This window comes from Bos grunniens, chromosome 3, assembly GCF_055505025.1.
Source record: "Bos grunniens cultivar Pamir isolate PY7600 chromosome 3, Bosgru_T2T1.0, whole genome shotgun sequence".
In the NCBI taxonomy this organism is placed as follows: domain Eukaryota; kingdom Metazoa; phylum Chordata; class Mammalia; order Artiodactyla; family Bovidae; genus Bos; species Bos grunniens.
In genome coordinates this window covers 71,262,812-71,290,296 of record NC_141167.1, presented here as the reverse complement: position 1 = coordinate 71,290,296, position 27,485 = coordinate 71,262,812, and the positions used below count along the sequence as shown (strand labels likewise).

Here is a 27,485-nt window from a genome sequence, read left to right as displayed (position 1 = left end):
ACATGCAACAATATGAATGAACCTCACTTGGGCAGGTTAAGTAACTACCTCCTAAAATACCTAGGATTGAAGCCCTGAAACCTGTAAATGTTATCTAATATGGCAAAAGTGATCTTGTGGATATGATTAAATTAATGATCTTGACACAGGGGATTATCCTGGATTATCCAGGTGGGCCCTAAGTGTAGATGCAGAGGAACATTTGACTACAGAAGAAAGATGATGTGATGATAAAAGCAGAAGCTTTGAACAGAGGAAGAAGGCACAAGCCAAGAATTATAGGCAGACACTGGAAACTGAAAAAAGATAAGGAAATGGATTCTCCACTTACAATTTCCAGATTTAGGAACCAATCTTGCCTCTGACCTAATAAAACTGATTTTGAACTTCTGATCTTCAGAACTACAAGAGAATACATTTGGGTTGTTTTAAATCCCTTAGATTTGTGGTATTTTGTTACAGTGGCATCAGGAAATCAATACACTCAAAAATAAAACAATGAGCAAAAAAAAGTGTATTATGTATAACTGCATTTACATAAAATAAAAGACAGGCAAACTGATTTTAGAAGTCAGAATAGTAGTTACTTCTGGGGAGGAAGAAGGTGCGGAGACAGGGGCAAGAGGAGAGCTTCTGGGATGTTCATAATACTGTTTCTTAATCTGAAGGTGGCAAAATTATATTTAATTTGTGAAAACCCTTATTTATGTACTTTCCTACATGTATGGTATATATAATTTTAAAAGCTGATGCCTTTTCTGATGCCTTTGCTGCTGAAAAAGACAGACATATTCAAGGAGGTGGGGAAAATACTTACCAAACAATAACTTTATTTCTCAAGAATACTAAAAATTTTGTTTCTCTCTCCAAAAGATTTTAAAAATCTCAACAAAAGACACAATATAATAGTTCACTGCTAAAAAATAAACTAAAACACTGCTGAATTAGCTCTATTATGCCTGCATCCTAAGACTATAAATTACAAAAATACAAGTAAAACCACATTTTCTGAAAAACCAGTAAACAAAGGAGAAAGTCTAGTACTATATACCTAAAGATCAGAATTGTTTTGGGGGGCCTAAGATTCTTGAAACTAGTAAAAATGGTAATAACAGAAATCTCATGCCATCAACCTGTACAGATCATTAAATATAAAAACAATTTATAAAACACATCAGATTTTATTGCTTGAAGAATACAGCATATGAAAATCACAAGAATGTCAAAATGAAAGTCACTAGGATTTGAACATATAATACATTATCAGATGCAGTAAAATATTAACCTGAACTCTGCATCAAAAAAAAAAGGTCTGGAAAATATCTACGTTTTTTTCCTAAGAAACAGATATACTTAAAATAAAAAGTATAATGATGTTACAGTACAAATTAGAAAAGCCAACACTTATTAACTTATTATTTCTTAGACTAGACTACCTTTGGTACTTAAACTTTTAAAAAAACAATCCCTTCTATCTTGTTCAAACGCACTCATGGATACAGTATCAACTTTAACTCAAAACATTCAGCAGGATTAACCTATTTGTGGCATGGAAGAAGTGTATTTAATAAATGTGTAACAACATTTCACTTTTTCTAAAACTGCAAAGTATGATCATTAAGAAATCTAATACTTGTACATTTGACTTATTTAGCTCTTCAATTAAAACTGGAATTCTAGCAGCCACAATCTATCTTTAGACCTGGTGAATACACAAATTTAAATGATTTGGCAACTGACATAGTAATTTAGATTACTTCATACTATTTTAAGTGGCTTTTCCATTTTGTTTTCAAAATATAAACACAATAGGCCAGTTCTTCAAAACACTGGATTCCTATAAAAATCACTATCATACTTTACTTATTAGAACCAAATTAAAGCTTTTCCCTTTTAATAAGCAGGTTAAAATTATTTATGTTTCATATAGGGCTAATCAATTATGACACATTTTCTTAAACAAAACATTTTTTAAAGCTATCACTCAATTATGATGGAGATAATGACGCCATTTCAAAGGAAGTATTGGACATTCTAGGCCATCTAGTCAAGAAACTGTAAAAGGAATGCTAAAAACAAACAACAAGGAAACTGTAACTACAAGTTAAATTACAAAAAGAATCCCCTCTTATAACAAGCATGCTCATTAACTGTCATTTCTTTCCCCTAGGAAAGGTCTTAATATTCGTGAACCAACCAATGCAACCTAAGCAACTGTTTCACAAGATGGACTAAGCAAGTAATATTATTAATGATTACTGGAGTGAAATACTAAGAATCATGACAGTCCTCAAAACTGGGCAGTCTTTGAAATGTAATAGTGTAGCTAAAGATGAATTATGCTATAATAAAACAAGTTTTTAGCTCTACATAAAATAAAAACAAAACTGAAAACATAACCTACCAAATTTTACAACTACTATTGAACATACTCCTTTCTAATTTTTGAATGCCTTGTTTTGAGATCTTTTTAAACAAGTATATTTATCTGAGCATGTATGTTTATTGCCTGTATACATATACTCATTTTAAAAGACAAAATCCAGATACTGCAAAACTGAGCTTTTTCACCAACCTGATCTAATGTCTACTATATCACACAGCACCTCCCCCCAATAATTTAAAATTCCTAATTTTTAGTTTAGTTAAAAGGGCAGAGGAAATGCAAATGAAGATTTAGAGCTTCTGTATAAATTTCACTGTATTTTTATAAACTTGAAGTTTTCTGTAACACTGTTTATTGATCAAACACTCACTGCTATCTAAAATTTCATAAACACCATTAAAAATTCAAAATTGATATTATACTGAACCTTAAATTTTCAACAGTTCAAAGAGACAGATTTTACATGAATAGCACACAACAGATGAAACTTAACAGCAGATATCCCTAGAATACCAATGGCAAGTCCACCAAGATGCAAAATTACAGATAAGCATTTTTTTCACTGTTTTCTTGTGCAGGGAAAATCATTTTAAAGGAAATAGAAACTCAGCTGGTGAATTTCAGATATCATCATCATCTTCTTCATCCTGAGAAGATCCTGCCTGGTTGGATGCACTTGCTGATGCAGCAGCAAGCTGTGCTTGTTGGGCAGCTTGCTGCATTTGAAGCCATTCCTGTTGGGCCAATTCCGCTTGTTGCTGTCTAGCCTAAACACAAAAAACATAAAAAAAATTTTTTTTAAACCTGTAACATGCACACTTTGTATATTAAGCCAACCATAAACTTAGTCATTATTAAACTGGGTATTTTCCAACCACTGTAGTTGTTGTACATCGGGACAACATGAACTCTGTAAGAAAATATAATGAGAGACTGCTTCTTCTCAATTCTCTTAAGAAGAGTTTTCAAAAGTTTCCATAAAAGTTTTCTATAAAAGTTTCCTTTTATGTCACATAATGGTTCAACTGAAGACAGCCTAAAAAAGTTCACAGAAAAATCAGAACATTCTCTCTTTGGTTTTCTTTTCCCTGTGTTTGCCTCTCTTTTGTTTCACTTGACTCTTCCGCCCTCTCAACTTATATTTTGACATAAATACTTAACAATCTAAAAATTGTATCTGTGGTTTAGAATTTCACTAGTACAGTACCTCTGTTACAGAAAAGTACTGAACATGAATGCAATAGCTATCTTGATATTTCTTTTAAGTTTCTATCATAGTTTCCTACCCTATAGATACATTTCTTTCTTCCTCTGTCCCTTTCCCCTCTTTATAAATGCACACATATGTATGCGCACACACACACACACAGAACATACCCTTCCCACATACAAACTAGTGAAAATACTTATCCAGTACTGAATTTAAGTAGGATAGTTAAAACCCATTCATTTGAAATAACTTCTATAAAAACCACCACTAGATCTGAGAAACCAAGGTACATCCACATGCATTACATGGTTCCTTCCCAATTTAATTTCATCTATTAGCAGAAAAACCATACCAAGAAGGGAAAAATGAATCTGTTCTTGAAAAAAAATCACATAATTTCCCATTAAGAGTTTACCAAAACAATGCTGTTTCTCCATTTCTGCCTTTTTTCAGAATTAATCTTTTAGCCTGGCTCATTCCCTCGTTTAGGAATGGCCAATTGCTTGCCAGTATTTAAAACACACATCAGTTTTCTTGATCTTTCTAGGTCACATTCTCCACTCTATTTCATAGTCTATAATTCTGTATGCATTCCCATACTTATCTGTTTTGTTCTCTAGTTACCTGAGTATATTATCTTTTTTCTCCTCTAGACTTGAGAATAGAAAACGTTTCCATATTCATTGTTGCTTTCCCAACATACAGGCCCCAAGGATTTCTGAATGAATGAATGTTTTGTGGGAAAACAATAATGCTCAGCATAACCTTAAGATTTTTTACCATGTACATTTCTAACTTTTCTTAATAATGTCATGAATTTATTATCCAAACATTCCCTGGGGTAATTCTAATATATAAAAAAATCATTTAATTGTTACCAATTAAGTCCAAATTTCTCAGCCTAGAATTTAGACCCTCCAAATTACGGTCTGCTCTACTATATTTTCTCTAATCTTCTTTCAAAGCATTTCCCTTGTGCTAAAAACAAACAAAAAAAACCCCCACCTATAACATAAAATGTTTTCCAATTATACTTCATACTCTCCCATTTTTGCTACTTTACTCATGCTGATAGTCAATCTTTTTGAAATCTGATTTTCACCTACTGTAATTCCTCTCTTCCTTTAAGTACTCCTGAAATACTATTTCGTCAGTAAGTTTGTTCCTGACTCCTTCCAGTATTATTTGGGGTCTAATAAGGAGATAGAAGTCACACTAGATAGGGAAACAGAAAGAATGTAAATATAAAAGATCAGTAACCAAGTATAAAGGTGATAACTAGGTAATCGAAGAGGCAAGAAACAAATACTAAGATTTGTGCATGGCAACTACAGGAAGCAGCCATCAACCTTAAAATTGAAACAAGAGAAGAGGCTGAAATTTTTATAACTTACAAGGTTTGAGGAGCAAACCACAGACCTGAAACTCAGACTTCTGAAGGAGTATATTTGGCTGGTACTACCATCTCTAAGTTTAGAAGAGGGCCCCAAGGTTTGAGACCCACATACCTGAGGAAGGGGATGCATGTTCGGGTTGGTTCTGTAAGTATTAAGAGAAACTGCAAACCAGATTCAGTTGCTGCTACAGGAAAAAACTGATGCAGCCAGGGTGAAGCATTGCTGCATTGCTCAAAGGAACCTGAAGCCAACTGGAAGTAAAAGAAAGGAACAAGTGCCTTCTTCCACCCAGCCATGTAATCTCCCTTCAGAGCCCCCCACTAGCAGCAGAGTCTAGGGAAGTCAGCTAGAAAAGCAGAAACACTGTTTGCAGACTACTGGGCCCATTCTCAAAGCTAGCACAGGAAGGGGGTTTCATGCTGAAACAATTGCTTAGTAACTGGCACACTTCTACATTAAAATCTGTACTTGGGGATCTCTTTATGTCTTCCTCATGAGTAGTCAATCTCATATAACAGATGTTAAGGTATCTATATTACACCTCCCCTCTGAGACGAAAATGTTTTTTGTGTTTGTTTAGGAAATTAAAGATTAAATTAGGAAATTAAAATACCTAAAATAAAATTTAGGTATTCTAGTAACTACTTCTACCTATTTTTATAAAGAAATATGGAAAATATTTCCATAATACACAGGCATATTTACTATTATGGCAGGAATACCCAGAGTTCAAAACAGACTAAGAATGCTTCACAGAAAATACTTGAAAATCGTACGGCAAACCAAATATATCAATTTAATCAACTTAAGAATACCTACTCTGTGGCCTAATCAACTATAAATAGGTATAATTTTGTGGCACAAAAAAATTTCAAATAATCTCAAGTCTCTACACAGGTTTTATTTGCAAAGCTGCTTTATCTCAGTTTGTTCATTATATTGTAGTTTGTTCAATAATCTGCAAAGACATGTACTGGTTATACTTAAAATTTAACTGACTTTTTTAGGTACCATTGCCCCATATCAGCACCCATACTTTCCTCACTGAACAAAAAGCACTCTGATACCTTTAAAATCAATACTGATTGATAAATATTATTTGTATTCATGTCCATAAATTAAAAATTTCAGTGGTATTTATTCTAATTTCTTTCCTTCCGTTTTGCTTCTTACCCAATCCATCCAAAGTATTTTCCTTCTAAAATGGAAGAGTGAAAGGGAAGTAAATAGGCATTACTTGCTAACCCACTTCTTCTGGAAATTCTCATTATGTTTTAAGACTCCCCCTCCCACATACTAATACGATTCATTTACAATTTACAGTTAACGAACCTCAACATATTACTGGTACTTCCTTTTCAAACATTTGCTGCTAGCACTGAAAGACAGCTTCAAAAGAGGCTGCTTTTTGTTAGTATGTAAAATAAAGTCTAAATGATTAAGTGAAATGAAAGTTATGAAAAAGATGGTATAATAATTTATCAGTTCCATTCATATTTAAGACTAAAGTACTAATACTATGTGTTCTAGGAAAAGTACTAAGCAGCTACAATAATTTTACTTCTCTTCTGATTTTTCTCACAAGAGCAAAGAAATACTAGGGTATTTTTTATCCATAGGTCAGGGCAAGACAGAAAGGAGATAAGGGAGAAAAAAAAAAACAAACAAAGAGATGACAAGGGTAGAAAAGTGAAGACAGAATTTGCAACCAGTAGATTATTTCCTTCATTCAACTTTTTGTCATAGAAATGATAAAGTACATTCATTCCACTTAAAAGTTCCAAAATAAAATTTAAGTAAACAAAATGGTGGCTAGAGTATTAGCACAGTATTGTAGAAAGAGCACAGGTTTTGAAGTCAGAAGATATTTACCCATTTCCTTTGTCTAAGTCGATCCTTTCCAATAAACTAAGCTTCATAAAGACATAACCCCGTCTTTTTTTACACTATTATAAGATTAGCAACTAGCACTATATCTGGTAAATAGTGAAGACTTATTAATAAATATCTGTAGAACAAATGATCTCATGCAAGTCTCTCCATCTCTGAGTCTGTTTCTTAAAGTGTAAATGGGTACAATAAAATTTGTATTGTTCATTAAAAACTCTGCAAAGTGTATAAAGTATTTAGCAGAGCATCTTTCCCTTCATCAAATATTTACTTTGGCACCCTGTAGGTGATCTACCATAGTAGAGACTCAATAAATAATAGCCAATAGCTTTTTTAAAAAACTTTCAATCCTCCATTGGTATCTCATATTCATATGGATTACAACGCTGTTTGCATGTGGTCGTGCCTGCCTCAAATGCTTTTCTACTTTAGCACCTATTTTCTATGTTGTTGTCAGGATTAAATAATACTGGTAAATCACTTGGCACATGATTAACACATGGTTAGAACTCAATAAACATTGGTAAGCTTTATCTTCCTTATCAGTTTAAATGGTATCTGGTGTCTAGTGCTTGATAACTTAAAATTTAAATACTTTTTTTTTTTTGATGTTTGATAAGAATTTTCTTTTTTTTTCTTTTTTTTTAAACTTTACAAAATTGTATTAGTTTTGCCAAATATCAAAATGAATCCGCCACAGGTATACATGTGTTCCCCATCCTGAACCCTCCTCCCTCCTCCCTCCCCATACCATCCCTCTGGGTCATCCCAGTGCACTAGCCCCAAGCATCCAGTACCATGCATTGAACCTGGACTGGCAACTCGTTTCATATATGATATTTTACATGTTTCAATGCCATTCTCCCAAATCTTCCCACCCTCTCCCTCTCCCACAGAGTCCATAAGACTGTTTAAATACTTTCTAATATAAACCAAACTGGTAGTTAATGAGCTAATCTGGAAAAGACCTGAAATGGTATTTCCTAGTTCTAATAGTAATTATAGTAACTTGTAGCAATTCTCACCTCTTCTATTCAAACCAAACCTGTCTTTCATTTTCAAATGAGAAGCCAGAACTTTGTAGGGGAAAAACAGCCCCACTTCTCCCCCTCCCCTTTTTTTTTCATAATGGTGAATAGATTCTTGAACCTCCTCAAACTTCAGAATCATAATTTGGAAGATCAAGGCTGAAATAAATGATTTCAAAAGTCTGTTCCACCCCTACAGTTCTGTGCTTCCCTGACTCATCAATTTAACTCAGTCATTTATTCAACAAATATTGTGCTAGTTACCACGTTAGATGGGTGCTAGAGATACAATTAATAACAGGTCCAGCCGTCAGGGAGCTTACAAACTAATGGCAGGGACAGACAATTAAAAAGGACCACAAAGCACTATTCCTATGATGAAATATGTATCTCTATGGAACTGAAACACTATTTTACATCCTCTTTACCACAGAATCACCTGTGACCCAGTGATTTAGGTCGAAATTTCAAGATCTTCCCACTGGAAAGTGAGCTCAATGCTTTATTTCAAAAAAGTATGTACTTACAGACAGTTTGCTTGAGCAATCTGAGCATTTCAGTAGTACCCAGAAATGGAATGGACTATTTTTTAAGCTGTTCTTGTAAATCTTCAAGTTCGTAATTCCTTGCTCCTGCCTTTGCAGGGTAAGTAGGAAGGAGGTACAGAGAAGAGCAAGTGAAAATATCATTAAGATATCTCAGTCCCTGATGATAAATTTAGCCTTGGACAGTGATCTGCATTCTTAATGACGAGGTTATTAAGCTCTCAGTCTTACATGGAGTGAATATTCAGTCATTCAAGGATCACTGTAGGGTTTCCCTCGTGGCTCAGTGGTAATTCACCTGCCAATGCAGGAGACACGGGTTCAATCCTTGACCTGGAAAGATCCCACATGCCATGGAACAGTTAAGCCTGTGTATCACAACTACTGAGCCTGTGCTGTAGAGCCCAGGAGCTGCAACGACTGAAGCCCGTGCGCCCTGGAGCCCGAACTCCATGACAAGAGACTCCTTCGCAAGGAGAAGCTCTAGCACTGCAACTACAGAGTAGTTCCTGCTAACTGCAACTACAGAAAAGTTCACATACCAATGAAGACCCAGCACAGCCAAACATAAATAATTTTTTTTTAAAAAAGAAAAGAATCACTGTACACTGTAACTACCTTCTCCCCAGCTTCAAGGAACCTGGCAGAGAAGGAGGGAAGGACAATTTTTCCCTCTGAATTTCTTGTTCTTGCCTGTGGGTATTCTGGACCAGGCCCAGTACATCCCATGCCTGAATGGAAAGGATTGATGGAAAGCTTTTTCTTTGCATCAGCACGGGGTATATGTGCATATTGGTTGTTGTGTTACTCACTCCACGCGGAAGCTGTGTTGCATGCTGCATGGGATTCTTCATCTCCTAATCCTCATCCCTAGGTATTTTTATCAGATAATGAATGCTGCCAGCCTTTGTTGCCTCTGCTATAATACAAAGGCACAGTGAGCCATGGAGATGAAGGGTAAGAGACACTATAGCAGTCATCTTTGGAAAATATGATCTTCCACAGAAGGATGATCCAAAATACATTACAGAGCTTGTTACTACTGTCACCAAGGGACCTGGAAGGGAATGAAGAAGGTATCCAGGATTCTGACAATGGGCTAAGGCAGGCCAAGAAGATGGCAGAGCAGTAACACTGGAGAAATTCTGAGAGGCTAGTCACAAACTCTTGGAGGAGGAAATGGCAACCCACTCCAGTATTCTTGCCTGGAGAATCCCAGGGACGGGGAAGACTGGTGGGCTGCCGTCTATGGGGTCGCACAGAGTCGGACATGACTGAAGCGACTTAGCAGCAGCAGCAGCAGTCACAAACTCCACTCAATTTCAGCTCCCGGTGGTCTCCTTTTTTAAAAAACAGAGGGAAATAACAAATAGTTCTTGTTGCTAATCCTCCACAGACTGGACAATAAAAAAAGCAAAAAAGGAGAAAAGTTTTCTGCCTTTCTCTGTTCCACTGACCCTTCAAAGTTTTAAAGATCAGAGTGTTTTAAAGGTGTAGTAAAGACCTAAGTTAACTAAAAAGTAAATGTGAGTCAGGTTTTTTTAATATGCCATTCGTCTAAAAATTTGATAAAATATTTTCTCACCAGTCCATCAGTTTAAATCTTACGAATGTTTAGGTATACTTTTCATGCTTTTAAATGGTCATTCTGCCTGAAAAAAACATCAAAGTAAAGTCTCAGTAGTCATTTGGAGTTGTTCTCCTCAGAAAACAGGTTGCTACAAATATTTACTTTTATGTAAAGTAAACAGCTGGCCAAATAGAGTCAAATTGGCCAGATCTAACATCAGACTCTATGATTAAACAATCAGCCACAAAAACAAAATTCTTTGGACATGCAGATTGACTTGGGAAATGATTTTAGAAAACTATGATTTTGGTGTTCAAAAAGGGTCAGATTCACATGAAATAATTTAATATGTGTTACTTACTTTTGCAAATAATTCCTGTTGCTGTCTCAATAATTCTTCTTCAGGAATGCCAAGATTTTCCAAACGAGAACTGGCCTTTCTTCTTTTTAATGCTACTGTCTTGCATTCTTGTAAGACTTCTTTTACTTCACTGATATAAGAGCCAAAGCCTAAACTTTCTAGTGCTGGGAAAATGAAAATATGAAAACATCAGAAAGTGATAAAACACTACTTTTTCTTCACCATTGTGAAGCTTGCCAATGGGGGGTGGGGGTGGGGGGAGGTATTTGGAGGGGAAGACTATTGTCTTCTAATAATTTTACCTATTTTACAGTGCACAATAATCATCCATATGGCTAAGACAAAATATTTTATCAGCTTTCTTAATATTAGATTGCAAATTAGTTAAAACTTAAGGAACATATCAAGGCACAGGCCTTCACTTTTCCTTTTCTTTTTAGTTTTTTAAAAACTAAAGCATTTCCTGTGAGGAAAGAAAAAAAAGGCCCAATGTAAGAACATGTGGTTTTACTAAGAAAATATTTTTTCCTATACCACTCATATTAAATAAATCATTAAGTCTGTCATTTTCTTGAAGAATACAAAAAAAGGAAATATTTGGAATATACTTGTTAATAAAACGGCTTAGAAAAAGTAGGCTGGTAACATAAGCTTTATCTAACTTACAGTAGGACGGGGGAAAGAATAGTTAAGTTCTTTTGTCTAATATACCAACAGGAAACTATTTTTAGCAAAGACACTCAACCTGCCAAGTTTAAGAAAAACTGCTGGAAATAACTTATGAAATTCGGAATTTATTCAGTCAAAGACCCTGAAAAATCAAACTTACAAGAAATACTGCAAAAATATTTAAAGTGATGTGGCAAAAAAACTGAGATAAGGGAAGACTATAAGGATAAAAGAAACATCAACAAAATATTCTATTTTTTCACATTTAGAAAGAAAAATTTATAAGAAAATAAAGCCTTCTGTAATCTAGAAAGACAAAGCATAAAATTTCCTTTTGGCTCACAGTATTTAAAATTATATAGTTTTCTGTATGTTGACTAATGCCCCGAAGTCATATTTTGCTTTCTAAACCAACAATGAAATACAGGTGATAAAAAACATAGTAAATGAACTTAAATTATTTTTACAGACTTTCAACAGTTATGATGAACCAGGCTCCCTCAGTAAAGATGCCCTAAGTTCTCACTGAATTTGCTTTTCATGGAGAATACCAAATATACCTTTAAAATGTACATTCCCATGTAAGCTGAGGTTTTTAAAGGCATTTTGAGTGATTTTACAGTTTTAAATTATTTTGTATGTTAAGCTGTTTTCATCAACCATCTTTAGAAATAACCTGATGTCAAGAAGTAGACTGCTACTACTTGAATTTTAACTTAAGAGATCCTATCTTTTGACCCTTCCCAAATTTCAATAAGACATTATTCTGAGTTCTATTTACCAAATTACCAAATTAACTACCACCTAATTCCTGGCCTCAAGGAGCTTGGGGGTATAGTAGGAAATTAAGTGAAAACTAGGCAGCCTAAATTTTTTACTTGAATTGATAGACATTATTTTTTAAGTGTTAATGCTAGAAGCCAAAGTTTTTCATTTGTATTTTCTCTTTTTAAAGGCACGAGCATAGCAGTATATTTTCAATAATACTGGCTGGAAATAATATCAAAAGAAGCTAGTAAATGACTTATGGTATCCCACTACAATCTAAAGAAAAGTTTTATTTCCTTAGCCCTACAACAAGATCCTCCAGGATCTAGCCCCAGCTACCTTTCCAGCTTTATTTCTGCCATTAAATCCCTGAATACTTTGCTAAACCTGACCACTAAGTGTTTCCCAATAGGCACTGGTTTCGCACATTCATGCTGACAGTAATTCATTCACAATCCAGATCAAACTCTGTCTTCAAATTAAGCTTGCCTGATCCTTCTAGACAGAAATCAGTTCAGTTCAGTGGCTCAGTAGTGTCCAACTCTTTGTGACCCCATGGACCGTAGCACACCAGGCTTCCCTGTCCATCACCAACTCGTGCAGCTTGCTCAAACTCATGTCCATTGAGTCCGTGATGCCATCCAACCATCTCATCCTCTGTTGTCCCCTTCTCCTCCTGCCTTCAATCTTTCCCATCATCAGGGTCTTCTCAAATGAGTCAGTCCTTCACATCAGGTGGCCAAAGTATTGGGAGTTTCAGCTTCAGCATCAGTCCTTCTATTGAATATCCAGAGTTGATTTCCTTCAGAATGGACTGGTTGGATCTCCTTGCAGTCCAAGGGACTCTGAAGAGTCTTCTCCAACACCACAGTTCAAAAGCATCAATTCTTTGGGACTCAGCTTTCTTTACAGTCCAACTCTCACGTTCACACATGACAACTGGAAAAACCATAGCTTTGACTAGATGGATGTTTGTTAGCAAAGTAATGTCTCTGCTTTTTAATATGCTGTCTAGGTGGGTCATAACTTTTCTTCTAAGGAGCAAGCGTCTTTTAATTTCATGGCTTCAGTCACCATCTGCAGTGATTTTGGAGCCCCCAAAAATAAAGTCTCTCACTGCTTCCATTGTTTCCCCATCTATTTGCCATGAAGAGATGGGACCAGATGCCATGATCTTAGTTCTTTGAATGTTGAGTTTAAGCCAACTTTTTCACTCTCCTCTTTCACTTTCATTAAGAGGCTCTTTAGTTCTTCGCTTTCTGCCATAAGGGTGGTATCATCTGCGTATCTGAGGTTATTGATATTTCTCCCGGCAATCTTGATTCCAGCTTGTGCTTCATCCAGCCCAGCATTGTGCATGATGTACTCTGCATATAAGTTAAATAAGCAGGGTGACAACATACAGCCTTGACATACTCCTTTCCTGATTTGGAACCAGTCCGTTGCTCCATGTCTGGTTATAACTGTTGCTTCTTGACCTGCATACAGACTTCTCAGGAGGCAGGTCAGGTGGTCTGGTAATTCCATCTCTTTCAGAATTTTCCACAGTTTATTGTGATCCACACAGTCAAAGGCTTTAATGTAGCAGAAATAGAAGTTTTTCTGGAATTCTCTTGCTTTAATACAGAAGTAATCTCCCCTTTTTGAAAAGAGAATATGAAACTTGGTTCTCACTGTATTTGTATAACCTTGGATATGTTGCTTAATATCTATGCTTCAATTTTCCATCTCTAAAATGAGAACAGTGTCTATTTCATAATATCTTCCTACAATCAGAAGCACTATAATGGTTAAGCATGCAGCCCTTAAGGCTGCCAGGAATTGACTTCCAGCTCTTAGATTAGCTGTGTGACTTAAGTTCTTTCACCCCTGTTCTTAGAAAACAAGAACAACAGTAGCTACATTTCATCAGATCATGTTGTTATGAAAAGTAAATGAATTAATATAAACAAAGAGCTAAGAACAGAGTTTAGCCCACAGAAGGAGCAAAATAAAGCATTCATTATTATATTATCGTACTTTATTACTTTAAGGGTTGGAGGAATCAACAAGTAATTAACTGAAGGCATTTCACACAATGTCCAACACGGAGGAGTTCCTTACCTAACTTGGACTATGTATTATTCATGTTCAGTTTTTAAATTTATTTATTTTTTCTCTTACATTTTAAAGCATATGCTAGTAAGTGTACAGGACCCAAATAAATGTACGGCTATGCACTGTTGCTGTTGTTGTTTAGTCACTCAGATGTGTCCAACTCCTTGTGAACCCATGCACTAAAGCCCGCCAGGCTTCTCTGTCCGTGGGATTCTCTAGACAAGATATAATGGAGTGGGTTGCCATTTCCTACTCCAGGGGATCTTCCCAACCCAGGGATCAAACCTGCACTTTTTGCACTGGCAGGAAGGTTCTTTACCACTGAGCCAACAGGGAAGCCACACAGCTACTACCACCCCATTAAATTCTAGCTAAACAAGTATATTAAATTCACAAAATTAACAAATCAATGCAATAGAGAGACAACTCTTCAAAATGTCATGAGTTCAAAATTACATATTAAAAACTTCAATCCAATCTACCTTAAACCATGGAGGGCCTGGGTTAAAAAAAAGAAAAAAGAATCGCTATTAAAATCATTAAGGTTGACCCTGTATGCAAGACAGCAAAAGAGACACAGATGTATAGAACAGTCTTATGGACTCTGTGGGAGAGGGTGAGGGTGGGATGATTTGGGAGAATGGCATTGAAACATGTATAATATCATATGTGAAACGAATCACCAGTTCAGGTTCGATGCATGAATCAGGATGCTTGGGGCTGGTGCACTGGGATGACCCAGAAGGATGGTATGGGGAGGGAGGTGGAAGGGGGGTTCAGATTGGGGAACACGTGTACACCTGTGGTGGATTCATGTTGATGTATGGCAAAACCAATACAATACTGCAAAGTAATTAGCCTCCAATTAAAATAAATAAATTTATATTAAAAAATCATTAAGGTTGAGAACACTGCTTTCAAAAGAAAATTGCAAGTAAATCCAAGATTAACATTAAATATTATTGAAAAAGCTGTGCTCTCAACACTGAGCACACTGTACTCTCAAAAAAATGGTTCAACAAGAGCAGCCATAAATTTAATCTCAAAACTGTACTGACTAATCCTAATTTTAAACACATTTTGGCTAACAAATATGATTAACTGGATACAGCATCCCAAAGAAAGGCAATGCCAAAGAATGCTCAAACTACCACACAATTGTACTCATCTCACATGCCAGTAAAGTAATGCTCAAAATTCTCCAAGCCAGGCTTCAGCAATACGTGAACTGTGAACTTCCTGATGTTTAAGCTGGTTTTAGAGAAGGCAGAGGAACCAGAGATCAAATTGCCAACATCCGCTGGATCATGGAAAAAGCAAGAGAGTTCCAGAAAAACATCTATTTCTGCTTTATTGACTATGCCAAAGCCTTTGACTGTGTGGATCACAATCAACTGTGGAAAATTCTGAAAGAGATGGGAATACCAGACCACCTGACCTGCCTCTTGAGAAATCTGTATGCAGGTCAGGAAGCGCCAGTTAGAACTGGACATGGAACAGACTGGTTCCAAATAGGAAAAGGAGTATGTCAAGGCTGTATATTATCACCCTGCTTATTTAACTTCTATGCAGAGTACATCATGAGAAACGCTGGACTGGAAGAAACACAAGCTGGAATCAAGATTGCTGGGAGAAATCTCAATAACCTCAGATATGCAGATGACACCACCCTTATGGCAGAAAGTGAAGAGGAACTCAAAAGCCTCCTGATGAAAGTGAAAGTGGAGAGGGAAAAAGTTGGCTTAAAGCTCAACATTCAGAAAACGAAGATCATGGCATCCGGTCCCATCACTTTATGGGAAATAGATGGGGAAACAGTGGAAACAGTGTCAGACTTTATTTTGGGGGGCTCCAAAATCACTGCAGATGGTGATGCAGCCATGAAATTAAAAGGCGTTTACTCCTTGGAAGGAAAGTTATGACCAACCTAGATAGCATATTCAAAAGCAGAGGCATTACTTTGCCAACAAAGGTCCGTCTAGTCAAGGCTATGGTTTTTCCTGTGGTCATGTATGGATGTGAGAGTTGGACTGTGAAGAAGGCTGAGCGCCAAAGAATTGATGCTTTTGAACTGTGGTGTTGGAGAAGACTCTTGAGAGTCCCTTGGACTGCAAGGAGATCCAACCAGTCCATTCTGAAGGAGATCAGCCCTGGGATTTCTTTGGAAGGAGTGATGCTGAAGCTGAAACTCCAGTACTTTGGCGACCTCATGCGAAGAGTTGACTCACTGGAAAAGACTCTGATGCTGGGAGGGATTGTGGGCAGGAGGAGAAGGGGACGACAGAGGATGAGATGGCTGGATGGCATCACTGACTCGATGGACATGAGTCTGAGTGAACTCAGGGTGTTGGTGATGGACAGGGAGGCCTGGCGTGCTGCGATTCACGGGGTTGCGAAGAGTCGACACGACTGAGCGACTGAACTAAACTGAACTGAAACAGGGATATTTTACATCTGTTATCACGCAGTAGTAATACCCCCATTTTACATAAAGGAGAATCTTAAAGGATAAGGGGAACACATGTATACCTGTGGCGGATTCATTTTGATATTTGGCAAAACTAATACAATTATGTGAAGTTTAAAAATAAAATAAAATTTAAAAAAAAAAAAAAAAGGATAAGGAAAATGTCTCCTAAACAGGACCATCTTAGCTGTGCAGGTTGTTCAGTGTACAACAGCAATGTATCTGGGAGAGCCATTCATACTGTAAACATCATAGATTTAAACTCTTACTATGGCACTTTTTCTGTCAGATGATAATAAAGGTTTTCAAGGAAGGAGTATTTTTTTCCAATTGGTACAAAGGGATTTTATGGACTGCTGATGCCCTGGCCCTAAGGATCTCAGAGTAAAAGCTAAAACAATAAAAATAAATAAAATGAGTAATAGTACATCTATTTTTAAATTTGTGGATAAAACACATATCACTTGTTTCTCAGAGGTATGCTGGTATCTACCTTAAAACTGTATTCAGAAAAGCACACAGCATATTAGGGGGGAAAATCCCTTAGCAATATTTTTTCAATTTGAAAGACAGTTATGACTACTTAAAAAAAAAAAAAAGGTAAAAATGTACACCCAACAACAATTTTAACATAGGCATATCTTATATTTTACAGTAATGATGTACTCCCCAAAAGTTTTGTTATAACATGAATTTGTGTGAATTATTTTATCCTTCAAATGCATAGTGCATGCTTTTCATTTAAAGAAACTAAAATACAAAAAATGGCATTCTCTAATTTCTCTCCTTTCTTTTGTTTGTACGTTAGGGGAGGGAGGTGCTGTAGTTCACTTAAAATACATTAAAAGAAGGTAGGCCAAAGTGATTTCTTGGTTTAATGGCCTAACAAAGACCCTTAAGAATCATGTCATCTATGGCAGCGGTCCCCAAACTTTTTGGCCTCAGGGACCAGTTTTGTGGAAGACAATTTTTCCATGGTGGTAATGTGAGTAATGGTGAGTGGCAGATAAAGCTTCCTGCTCATCCACTGCTCACCCTCCTGCTGTGTGGCCCAGTTCTAACCAGGGTTTGGGGATCCCTTCTCTATGGTATCACCACTCCTTGGAATCCGGGACAACAATGAGAGATGGATGGCAGAGCAAGAATCAAATATCATTCATCTTTATATCCTTAGCAGTATCTAGCACAGTGCCAATTCAAAAGTTAACTGTTGGGTGGCAGAAGAAAAACAAAAACAAAAAACATATTGATTTTAAAGAAGATAGTAAAGTCCTAACTTAAAAAGTACCTGTGTGCGATAAATTGTTCAATGTAAATTACATGTGTCCCTTCAGGAAAAAAAGTATCAGTAGGGATGCTTATCTAGGCAACACAATACTATTCTCATTATTATTACTATTATTACAATACAACTTCTTTGCAATCACTCAGATCCCCTGATTGCAAAACTACTTCAAATCCACTTTCCAAAACAGACTGTGGTTGAAGCTTTAGAACAAGGATACTTAAAGTATGGTCTGTGGATTTGTATCATAACTGTTTCATCACGTAATTGTCTGCAATGAGTTAAGTACTGTAACTCAAACTAAGCATTTTAAGAGCCTTCACAGCAAAACTGCAGCTATGTGAAGTGATGGCTGTGTTAACTAATTTTATTGTGATAATTAATTTATAATATATACACACACCAAATCATTAGGTTGTAAACTTTACACTTACACAATGTTATATGTCAATTATAGTTCAAAAAGCTGGGGAAAAAAAGAAACTTCATAGCAATTTGACAGTAATTTTATTTCTATTGAGTGCAATATCAAAATTTTTCATTTTGTTTTTCTAGTGACTCATTTTTATTGTATTTTACCAAGTACCAGCGTGAGAGGGATTGGAGCAATACAACTGCTGAAGTGAATCCTCAGAGACTTTTTCAAACTTTCACTAACTTGCAGTTACTATTCTCAAAAAAGTAAGAAAGAAAAGGTAGCAACAGACTTAAAATGCAGAAATAAAAATATCATTTAAAATATTCCTACTTACACTTTCTCTTTACAAATGGCATCATGACATAAGGTTAAACATAACAGACCTTCAGCTTTACATTTTAATCAGTATCATATAAAGTTTTTACATTGTAGCATTATTTCATATAAGTTTCTCAATTCTAACAGTAATTGCTAATTATACCTGATACCATTAAGTATTATTTATACATAACTGGGGAAACCTAAGTTAACATATTTGCCTAAGGCCAAACCCTTCACAGTATACTTTGCAGTTCTTAACACTCAATGTCAGTTCTTTCCATAATACAACAGAACATGTTAGAACTCATTTAAGAATGTGATCACAGAAACCCAGAAACAAAATAAAAACATCTTTTAAGTGTAGAACTCCCTCTATTTGTGTGTATGTTATCTTCAATGCCAAGCCCATGTTCTTAAAATAAGCAAAATATTTGTATTAAATTTTTTTATATTTTAACTAGGTTATATAATTTCAGATTTACTGGCAATAAAATTTGTTCAACTTTAGCTTGCATTTTACAAAACTGCCTCAAAATTTGCTCTGAGAAGGCAAAGTGGCAAGCGAAATGTCCTGAAGCAAAGTCTAGTTCATTAAACTTATTACTAAAAAAATCCAAACTTAAATAAGTGAGAATCAAACCACTTTAAAATGTACACTATTCTACATGGATATATCTTACATTCCTAAATAATCAAATTGACAGAACAGTATTAAAAAATGTCATAATCAGCTTTCCAGTCAGTCTATAAAATTACACCTTAAACACCTAAAAAAAAAACCACACCTTAAGGATTTCTTTTAAAAAATTTTAATCACTCAAGACAAAAATTTCTTTAAATTATTACGCAATATGAGATTATAAATATATAAAGTCTATCCCTCTAACTGGGGAGAATTTGGGGTTAAAATGTACATCCTTATCTAACACTTAAGAACAGCAATGTTACAAGAAAACAAAAGTAATTTTATAAAGCTATAACAGCTCAATACATTATTTTTTTAATTAATAAATCATCCTCAGTACATAAGGAAAATGCTTTCACTGGAACTTTCTGACTCATACGTTAAACTGAATTTAGCATATTCCAAAGTTGAGCTATTTAGCTAGCATACTGCTAGCTACAGCTGCACTTTTCTTCCATCATGTCAATCAGAAATCTAAATATATCCTAGAAAAGAATAAACTCTACCCAAGAAGACAGATTGTAAGGCGTTATTAGATTTTTGGAAAGATCCCCACTTCTGTGGTATAAACAATGTTTAAGCAGATCCTTTTGAAATCTTTTGCAATTTTCATTAGAAAGGCAATGTTGATAAAAGATCTGTTTTCTCTTTTATGAATTATAAAAGGAAATTACAGCTATTTGTGTTGGACAATCTTGTGAAAGATTTGTGACAATTGCACATATAATGTAAAAATAAAAACACAAGAGGAAAAATAGACAACTTGGCTTTCATTTTACTTGCCAGAGTACTCTAAACAAGTAGAAGACTAGCTTTAAAGTCAAATATACCTTTTCCTAGGGATTTCTTTTTCTCCTTATGTACTGAAATGGAAATGTCAGAGTATGTTTTATATATCAGTAAGAATCAAAAATGAAATGACAAAATACTTCTGTCAATAATTACCGTAAAATACTGTATATGGTGAATATGAGCAGATGTGTCCTCTACTTCAGTATAACAGGAAAGTCACCTTTTAAAAAGTTAATAACAATAAAATGGTAGATAACTGCCTGCCTACCAAAATTAAATTAACAATGAATCTTTTTTTTCTGACTTCAAAAGCGATCCAGAAATTGTTAGAATTTTAATTCGGTTATTATAAAAGGCAAGCTATCACTTCAAAATTGACCACAACCTTCCCATAAGATTATATATACCAGTTACAGAAAAGTGCTTCCCAAAACATTATGACTAGTAATGCTGAAACAAACAAACCATCAGAATATGGTCCTCCAAAGCCCTATTAACTGAACTAAATCCTTTCCAAGATGCAAGAGGAGAAATGGTTAAACTTGCAGAAGTGTTCAATAAACGCTTAAGCCTATACAGCTAAACGGAGAGGACAGCAGGAAACAAAAGGGAATGTTCCACGAAAAAAAATCTCACAGTCTTTAAACTTTAAAAACCTACCTCTATGGAACAATGCAAGCTATGGAAGGAAGGAAGGAAGGTTAAAGAATACTGACTGCTTCTTTCTTACAGAATAGAACTGGAGTACTTTAGCAACTTGTTGATGAACGGTAGGGACCATGAAACCATTTTTAAAGCGGAAAATATACTATAGTCAATACTAATAAACTTTACAATTGTGAACATTCACGTTAAGAATATTTTTATTCATGTTCTGAAAATTGATCTTTTCTTCTACACTGGTGAAAAAGGTCGGGTGGGAAACGGGTGCCCTCTCCACTCAAGCTTGAACTTCCTGTCTGAATTCTAATTCTCCAAGAACTTCTGGCTTCCTCTCTCAGTTGTCATGATCCAGGTTTCACTTTAGGCAGGCAAAGTTCTTGTTGCTTAGGTTTACCTAGCTGTAAGCTGAGACCGCTACTACTACTTTCTTAGGGGGAATGTTAGCCGACTTAATCGCCTGCAGCTCTCACCTGCATTTGGTGTTTGAAAAGGACCACGAGAATACTACAGAGGTCTGAAGGCACCGGCTGCCTCCATGCCCGCAATGGGTTTTCAGTTACCAATACTAACCAGGGGACAGAACTGAAGGCTTTGACATGAACGCGTCACGCGACCAGCAGGCTGTCCCCGGCCCCTCTTTGAAACAAAATCCCACAAATACCACTTACCTTGTATGACGTGCTCTGGCGAGATGGTTTTCTTTTCCGATTTGTTGCAAATCTCATTGGCTTCAGAAGATATAAGGTGAATGAATTCAGTGCAGCAGTTCACCACCAGCTCCCGGGCATCGTTGGCCACCCGGACATTGGGGAGAGTCTCTTTGATCATCTTATTGATAGCAGCTCTGGGTATAGTGAGATCATCATCGTTGCCAGATGAGGAAGCCATCGCACCTTCTCTCTCGCGCCCCGACTTTTAAAAACTCCTCAACTCTGGTCCACGACGATTTTTCAAAAGGCCGCCCTCGGAGAGCGATCCAGGAGTCCCTCTGAGATGAGCGTGCAGAAAATTAAGGGGCCAGGGGTGGCTGGAGAGAGAGGGGAACACCCGTGTGTGTGAAAGATTTAAGGCGAGGTTGGGAGCAAAGTTGGAGGTGGGCGGGAGGGGGGTTGTTGAGGATTCTGGGGACAGCACTGCCCAGGTCGGAGGGGAAGGCAAGGTGGTCCGGAATCTGAGCACTAGAAAACCCCCTTCGTGTCTCCTCAGAGGGGCGTGCGCTGTCGTCTAACCGTTCCCCAACGGCGCGGAGCAGAGGCAAGGTCCGGGGGCACTGGTCTGGCCGCGGAACAGGGCGGATACTCAGCCGGCAAGGCTCTACAGAACCGGAGCCCCCGCTGCCGCCCCCGCCGCCGCCGCCAGCAGCCGATGCCGCCGCCTCGGCCAAACCATCCTTCAGACACCCGCGCCGCCGCCTCACAACATGTCGGCCGCAGCCGCTGCTGAAACCAGGGCGGTCTCCTGGGAACGAATACGGACAGAACCAGGCACAAGGGGACCGGCAGCGGCGTCTGCTGTGACCGTTTAGCCCGAACGCAGATCGTGGAAGCCGAAGCCGCCGCAACGGTGGTCCCTCCAGAGGCCAGAGAAGGTTTACTGGAAGCCTCTCCCGATACCCTTTGCGCTACCGGAAGCCTCACCCCCACACGTTACCCCCCCCCCCCCCGCAAGCCCACTTCCAGACCAACTTCCGGGTGTGTCAGCCGCCCTTCCCCCACCCTCGCGGGCGGGAACCGCCCGTCTTCTCCGCCAGCAGCTTCCGCCTGCCGCAGTACCGGCACGCGCTCTGGGGTCCCGCCCCTTCCCAGGGATAGTGACCGGGCGAGCGCGCGCCTCGCGGTACCGAAGACATCCGAGCACGCGCCAGGGCTTCGGCACCAGAAGCGGGTTGTGATGGGTGGGTGTACTGGCTAGGGTGGATCGCTGCCACTACTTTCTCTCGGCCAGCTGAGGCCTTCTTAGCCACGTTTGGAGACAAAGGAGCGCTGGATTTCGTTCCAAGAACTTGCTTTGCTAACGTTAAAGAGCCCGAATTGAGATTGAAAGGAAGAGGAACGAAGTCCAGGTTCCAGAATGGGATGTAAGAAAAGGAAAACTCCGTTTTCCTGGGGCTGCATCGTCCTGAGGAAAAAACTGTTGATATCTAATAGACTATCTGGACCAAAGCTCTCTATGGTCCTCCACCCATTTTTCTGGGTTTATGGGAAATGAAACAGAGAAGTGACAGCCACTACTAATTAACAGCTAAGCTGGAAACTAAAAATAAGATCCAACGTAGTGGAGAGGCGTAGTGTACAATGAGCCAAATTACAATGTTCCCACTTAGACGTTTTCCGTGATGTATTGGTTCTGCTAAGGTGGGGGAAAGTGGGTTAAAGTATGTTAAGAAACTGATTTTCTCTTCTTTCCAGGGAAGCAAACGTGTGGCAAGTTCTTTACAAAAATTGCATTTTTTTTTTTAAAGTAAGTTTGCCACAACGTCTTTTTGAAGAAGAGGCTGTTATAAATAGAGTGTTGCAATTTCTCAAAAGTAAAAGATAAAATTTAAATCAGTTTAGGCACTTTACTTAATCATATACAGTTGTTGTACACTGGCAGCAACTGGGTTGTTTGAAATGTTTTCTTAAAGTTTTGTATTTTGGTGTACAACCCTAGATGTCGCATCTTGAGGAAATCATACTTGTTCCTTTTTTTTTCATTTAGCGTTTTCTCCAGTACATTTGCAAGTTCTTTAACTTCTGCAATGTAGACATTTGTTTCTTAGCATTATTAAGTTTAGTCAAAATGTCTTTGATAAAATGATATTTTAAACTTTTTATTCAAAATAGGAATGTGAAACTGTTGGCTCAGATGTAGGCCTCTATGAAAGTTTGCTTCCTATGTATCTTGTTTTCCTTTCTACATGCTTGTTTGTTTCCTACATCATAATATTCTTCTGGAAATCCAATTTTTGTTCTTCACAACTCGAAAGGGTCCAGCTTGCAATGAAGAATACCCCCACCACCACCACAACTAGAGAAAGTCCACTCCCTGGAAGACCCAGCATAGGCAAAAATAAATAATAATTTTAAAAAATTAGAAAAGGAAGTACTACAGACACAGTGAGCTTCTGGTTTGTTCATCCCTGTATCCCTGGGGCCTGAACAGATCCTGCTACATAATAGGCACTTGGTAAATATTTGTTATCTCTGGAGGTGAATGAGGACCTTTAAGGATAGTAGAGTAAAAAAGAAGTCCAAGGACAAAAAGAAGAAAGTATGTCAGGGGATACTTGTTAGAAACCAAGAAGGTGTAGTGCAAAGGAAGCCATGAGGGGAGTTTTTTTGTTCATGTTTGTGCACACGTGTGCTAAGTCACTTCAGTCAAGTCCGACTCTGCAACCCTATGGACTGCTACCTGCCACTCTCCTCTGTCTTTGGGATTCTCCAGGCAAGAATACTGGCGTGGGTTGCTGTGCTCTTTATTTTTGGCAGCCTTGGGTCTTTGTTGCTGGTGGGCTTTCTTTAGTTGCCCAGAGTGGGGGTTACTCTCTAGTTGCTGTGTGGGTTTATCATTGTGGTTTTCCTTGTTGGTTTCTGTAGGTATGCAGGCTTAAGTTGGAAGGGTGTGAGATGCTACAGAGAAGCATTGTTGGAAGGGGATCAATCAATCACTGAAGTAAAAGGTCAATAGGAGAAAGCAGAAGTCAACATGCAAACAGTTAAGGAGAGGAATGCGGAAAAGAGCAAGGAGTACAGAACACACTTTCCAAAAGTTGGGTGGTGAAGAAAGTGAAAGTGAAGTCGCTTAGTCGTGTCCAACTCTTTGCAACCCCATGGACTGTAGCCTACCAGGCTCCTCTGTCCATGGGATTTCCCAGGCAATAGTACTGGAGTGGATTGCCATTTCCTTCTCCAGGGGATCTTCCCGACACAGGGATCGAACCCTGGTCTCTTGCATTGTAGACAGACGGTGGCTTTACCGTCTGAGCCACCAGGAAAGTCTGGGTGGTGAAGGGAAAGGGGCAATGGAATGACACTTGAGGAAGAAGCAGGGTCAAGAAAAAATTGCAAAGGCTAGGAGACACATACATGTAGTTCAAAGGAAAAGAGGTGTAGATTGACAATACAAGCAAAGTAAGACTTTAAGGAAATGGAGGTGGATGAGATTGAAAGGTCCAAATAGAATGATCAGGATTAGATATACAGATCTGGGCATGTTTCATAAAACAGACTGAAGACAAGATTATTCCATCTAGTACAGTGTTCATCTCTTGTTTGTTCTTTAGTTCTTCTAGGTTCTTTGGTAAACATTTCTTGGATCTTCTCCTTTCTTTTTCCGAAACCCTGGATCATCTTCACTATCATCCTGAGTTCTTTTTCTGGAAGGTTGCCTATCTCCTCTTCATTTAGTTATTTTTCTAGGGTTTTATCTTTTTCTTTCATCTGGGATTTAGTCCTCTGTATTTTCATTTTTATTTACTTTCTGTGATTGTGGTTTTCCTTCTTGAGGCTGCAGAATTATAGTTGTTTCTTCTATCTGCCCTCTGGTAGATGAGGATAAGCAGCTTGTGCAAGCTTCCAGATGGGAGGGACTGGCAGTGAGAACTGGATCTTGCTCTAGTGGGCAGGGCTGTTCTCAGTAAAACTTTAATCCAATTGTCTGCTGCTTTCAAATTGTAGTGCTGGAGAAGACCCTTGAGAGTCCCTTGGACAGCAAGATCAAACCAGTCAATCCTAAAGGAAATCAACCGTGAATATTAACTGGAAGGACTATGCTGAAGCTCCAATATTTTGGCCACCTGATGTGAAGAGCTTACTCATTGGAAAAGATCTTGATGCTAGGAAAGATTAAGGGCAGGAGGGAAAGGGGGTGACAGAAGATGAGATAGTTGGATGGCATCACCAACTCAATGGACATGAGTTTGAGAAACTCCAGGAGATAGTGAAGGACAGGGAGGCCTGGCATGCTGCAGTTCATAGAATTGCAAGTAGTCAGATACAGCTTAGCGACTGAAAAACAATGGTGACCTCCAAGAGGGCTCACACTAAGGGGCACTTCCTGGGACTGCTGCTGCTAGTGCCCCCATCCCTGCAGCGAGCCACTGCTGACCCACGACTCCGCAGGAGTTCATCGAACACTAGATGGTTGGTCTGGTTCAGTCTCCTGTGGGGTCACTGCTCCTTTCCTCTCAGTCCTGGCGCACACAAGATTTTGTTTGTGCCCTCCAAGTGTGAAGTCTCTATTTCTCTCAGTCCTATGGAAGTCCTGCAATCAAATCCTGTTGGCCTTCACAGTCAGAATCCCTGGGGATTCCTAGTCCCTTTGCTGGATCCCCAGGCTAGGACACTCAGAACCATCACAAGAGTGGGAGAACTTCTTTGATATTAGTGTTCTCCAGTTTGTGGGTTGCCTGCTAGGCGGGTATGGGATTTAACTTTATCGTGATTGTGCCCTCCCCCCACCATCTCGTTGTAGCTTCTCCTTTGTCTTTAGATGTGGGATATCTTTTTTTGGTGGGTTCCAGCATCCTCCTGTCCATGGTTGTTCAAAAGCTAGTTGGTGCTCTCACAGGAGATGGGCACATGTCCTTGTACCGTGCCATCTTGAACCAGTCAGCCCTGAAGACAAGACTATAAGTGAGTGATTATAAACAGTGATTGCAGAAACTGATACATGATGGAGTTTAAGAAGTAGCCAAAAATGTCAAGAGTTGCAGAGAAGGGAATAAGAACTGAGAAGAGATGGTGTTCATCTAGTGATATTTATAGAAGCAGTTCATGAATAAAAACCTTGGAATTCTTTCATCTATTTTATGGGTCAACTTTGTAACTGAATTTTAAGGTAAATAAAGGATTCCTTTATCTGTAGGTAATAAATTCAAGATGTGATGCAAATATGTTTTTCTTTCAAATGATAATGACTTTTTGATTGTGCTAGTTTAAAATCATTTGAAGCAGATGGAATTAGGAAGCCTTTCCTTATGTAAATCCAATTGTTCATTCTTGCTTGCATAAATGAATAAACATTCATGTTTATTGGGTGTCTACCATATACTTTGCTAGGTACTTGGGACAATGGCAGTAGGTAAGAAAGACCCCATCCCAGCCTCCATATTTGAAGCACTAATACCAAAGAAAGAAAAGAGCTATATTTCGTCACTTCTTGGTAATAGGGGAAAAAAGGGAATCTAAAATAATACAGAAATAATATAGTATACCTGTTTGAAGAATTTTTATGGAGTGATTAAAATTACTGGGTATGGGTATTAAATTTTTCCTTTAATATTAAAGCAAAATATTGGAGAAGGCAATGGCACCCCACTCCAGTACTCTTGCCTGGAGAATCCCATGGGCGGAGGAGCCTGGTGGGCTGCGGTCCATTGGGTCCCGAAGAGTCGGACATGACTGCGCGACTTCACTTTCACTTTTCATTTTCCTACGCTGGAGAAGGAAATGGCAACCCACTCCAGTGTTCTTGCCTTGAGAATCCCAGGGACAGGGGAGCCTGGTGGGTTGCCATCTATGGGGTCCCACAGAGTCGGACACGACTGAAGTGACTTAGCAGCAGCAAAATAGCAGTATTGTTATTAGAATTATATGAAAATACATATGTAAATAGCTGAATAGAAACATTGAAAACTAACATATTTGTGTTGAAATAGAGAAATTATTGGTGATTTTACTTTTGATTTTTCTTTAAAGTTTTAAAAAAATCTTTTTCTAGTTTTTAAATGTTTTATATTAGCAAGTAGTGAGAAATTTCTTTTTCTGTTGATTTGTAAATGTATCCATTCTTCACATACACAGTGGGGCTTGAAAAAGCAGTCCTTGGATTTTAAATCTTTTGTTTAGCTAGAAAAGCTCTTAAACTGGTGATCCCCATGTGAAATCTAACCCACAGATATTGTACCAATTATTTATTCCCACAACAAAATGTTGCCTAGCAAGTTACCCC

At 37.9% G+C, this 27,485-nt stretch overlaps 1 protein-coding gene and 1 long non-coding RNA gene across 4 annotated transcripts; one reads left to right on the top strand and one right to left on the bottom strand.

Annotated features, from left to right (window-relative positions):
* Window positions 1-1,161: 1,161 nt before the first annotated feature.
* Window positions 1,162-22,175, bottom strand: DR1 (down-regulator of transcription 1). Its single transcript, XM_086391276.1, has 3 exons — window positions 21,221-22,175; window positions 10,388-10,551; window positions 1,162-3,153 (listed from the first exon to the last, which is right to left on the bottom strand). The coding sequence occupies exons 1-3, from the start codon at window positions 21,438-21,440 to the stop codon at window positions 3,007-3,009; spliced, it is 531 nt and encodes a 176-aa protein (XP_086247402.1). The 5' UTR covers window positions 21,441-22,175; the 3' UTR covers window positions 1,162-3,006.
* Window positions 21,818-26,566, top strand: LOC147375824 (uncharacterized). Of its 3 annotated transcripts, none has more exons than XR_015160519.1 (2): window positions 21,818-22,629; window positions 25,211-26,566. It is a non-coding gene; the product is annotated as an uncharacterized LOC147375824 (long non-coding RNA). The 3 variants fall into 3 exon arrangements; XR_015160521.1 differs by having other exon boundaries at window positions 22,225-22,446; XR_015160520.1 differs by having other exon boundaries at window positions 22,258-23,978.
* The last annotated feature ends 919 nt before the right edge of the window (window positions 26,567-27,485 follow it).

Coding starts and splice junctions, on each gene's coding strand:
- DR1 (XM_086391276.1), bottom strand. CDS start 21,440: ATGGCTTCCTCATCTGGCAACGATGATGATCTCACTATACCCAGAGCT. Junction 10,552..21,220: donor GCCAGAGCACGTCATACAAG/GTAAGTGGTATT, acceptor TCATTTTCCCAG/CACTAGAAAGTTTAGGCTTT. Junction 3,154..10,387: donor AACAGGAATTATTTGCAAAA/GTAAGTAACACA, acceptor TTTTGTGTTTAG/GCTAGACAGCAACAAGCGGA.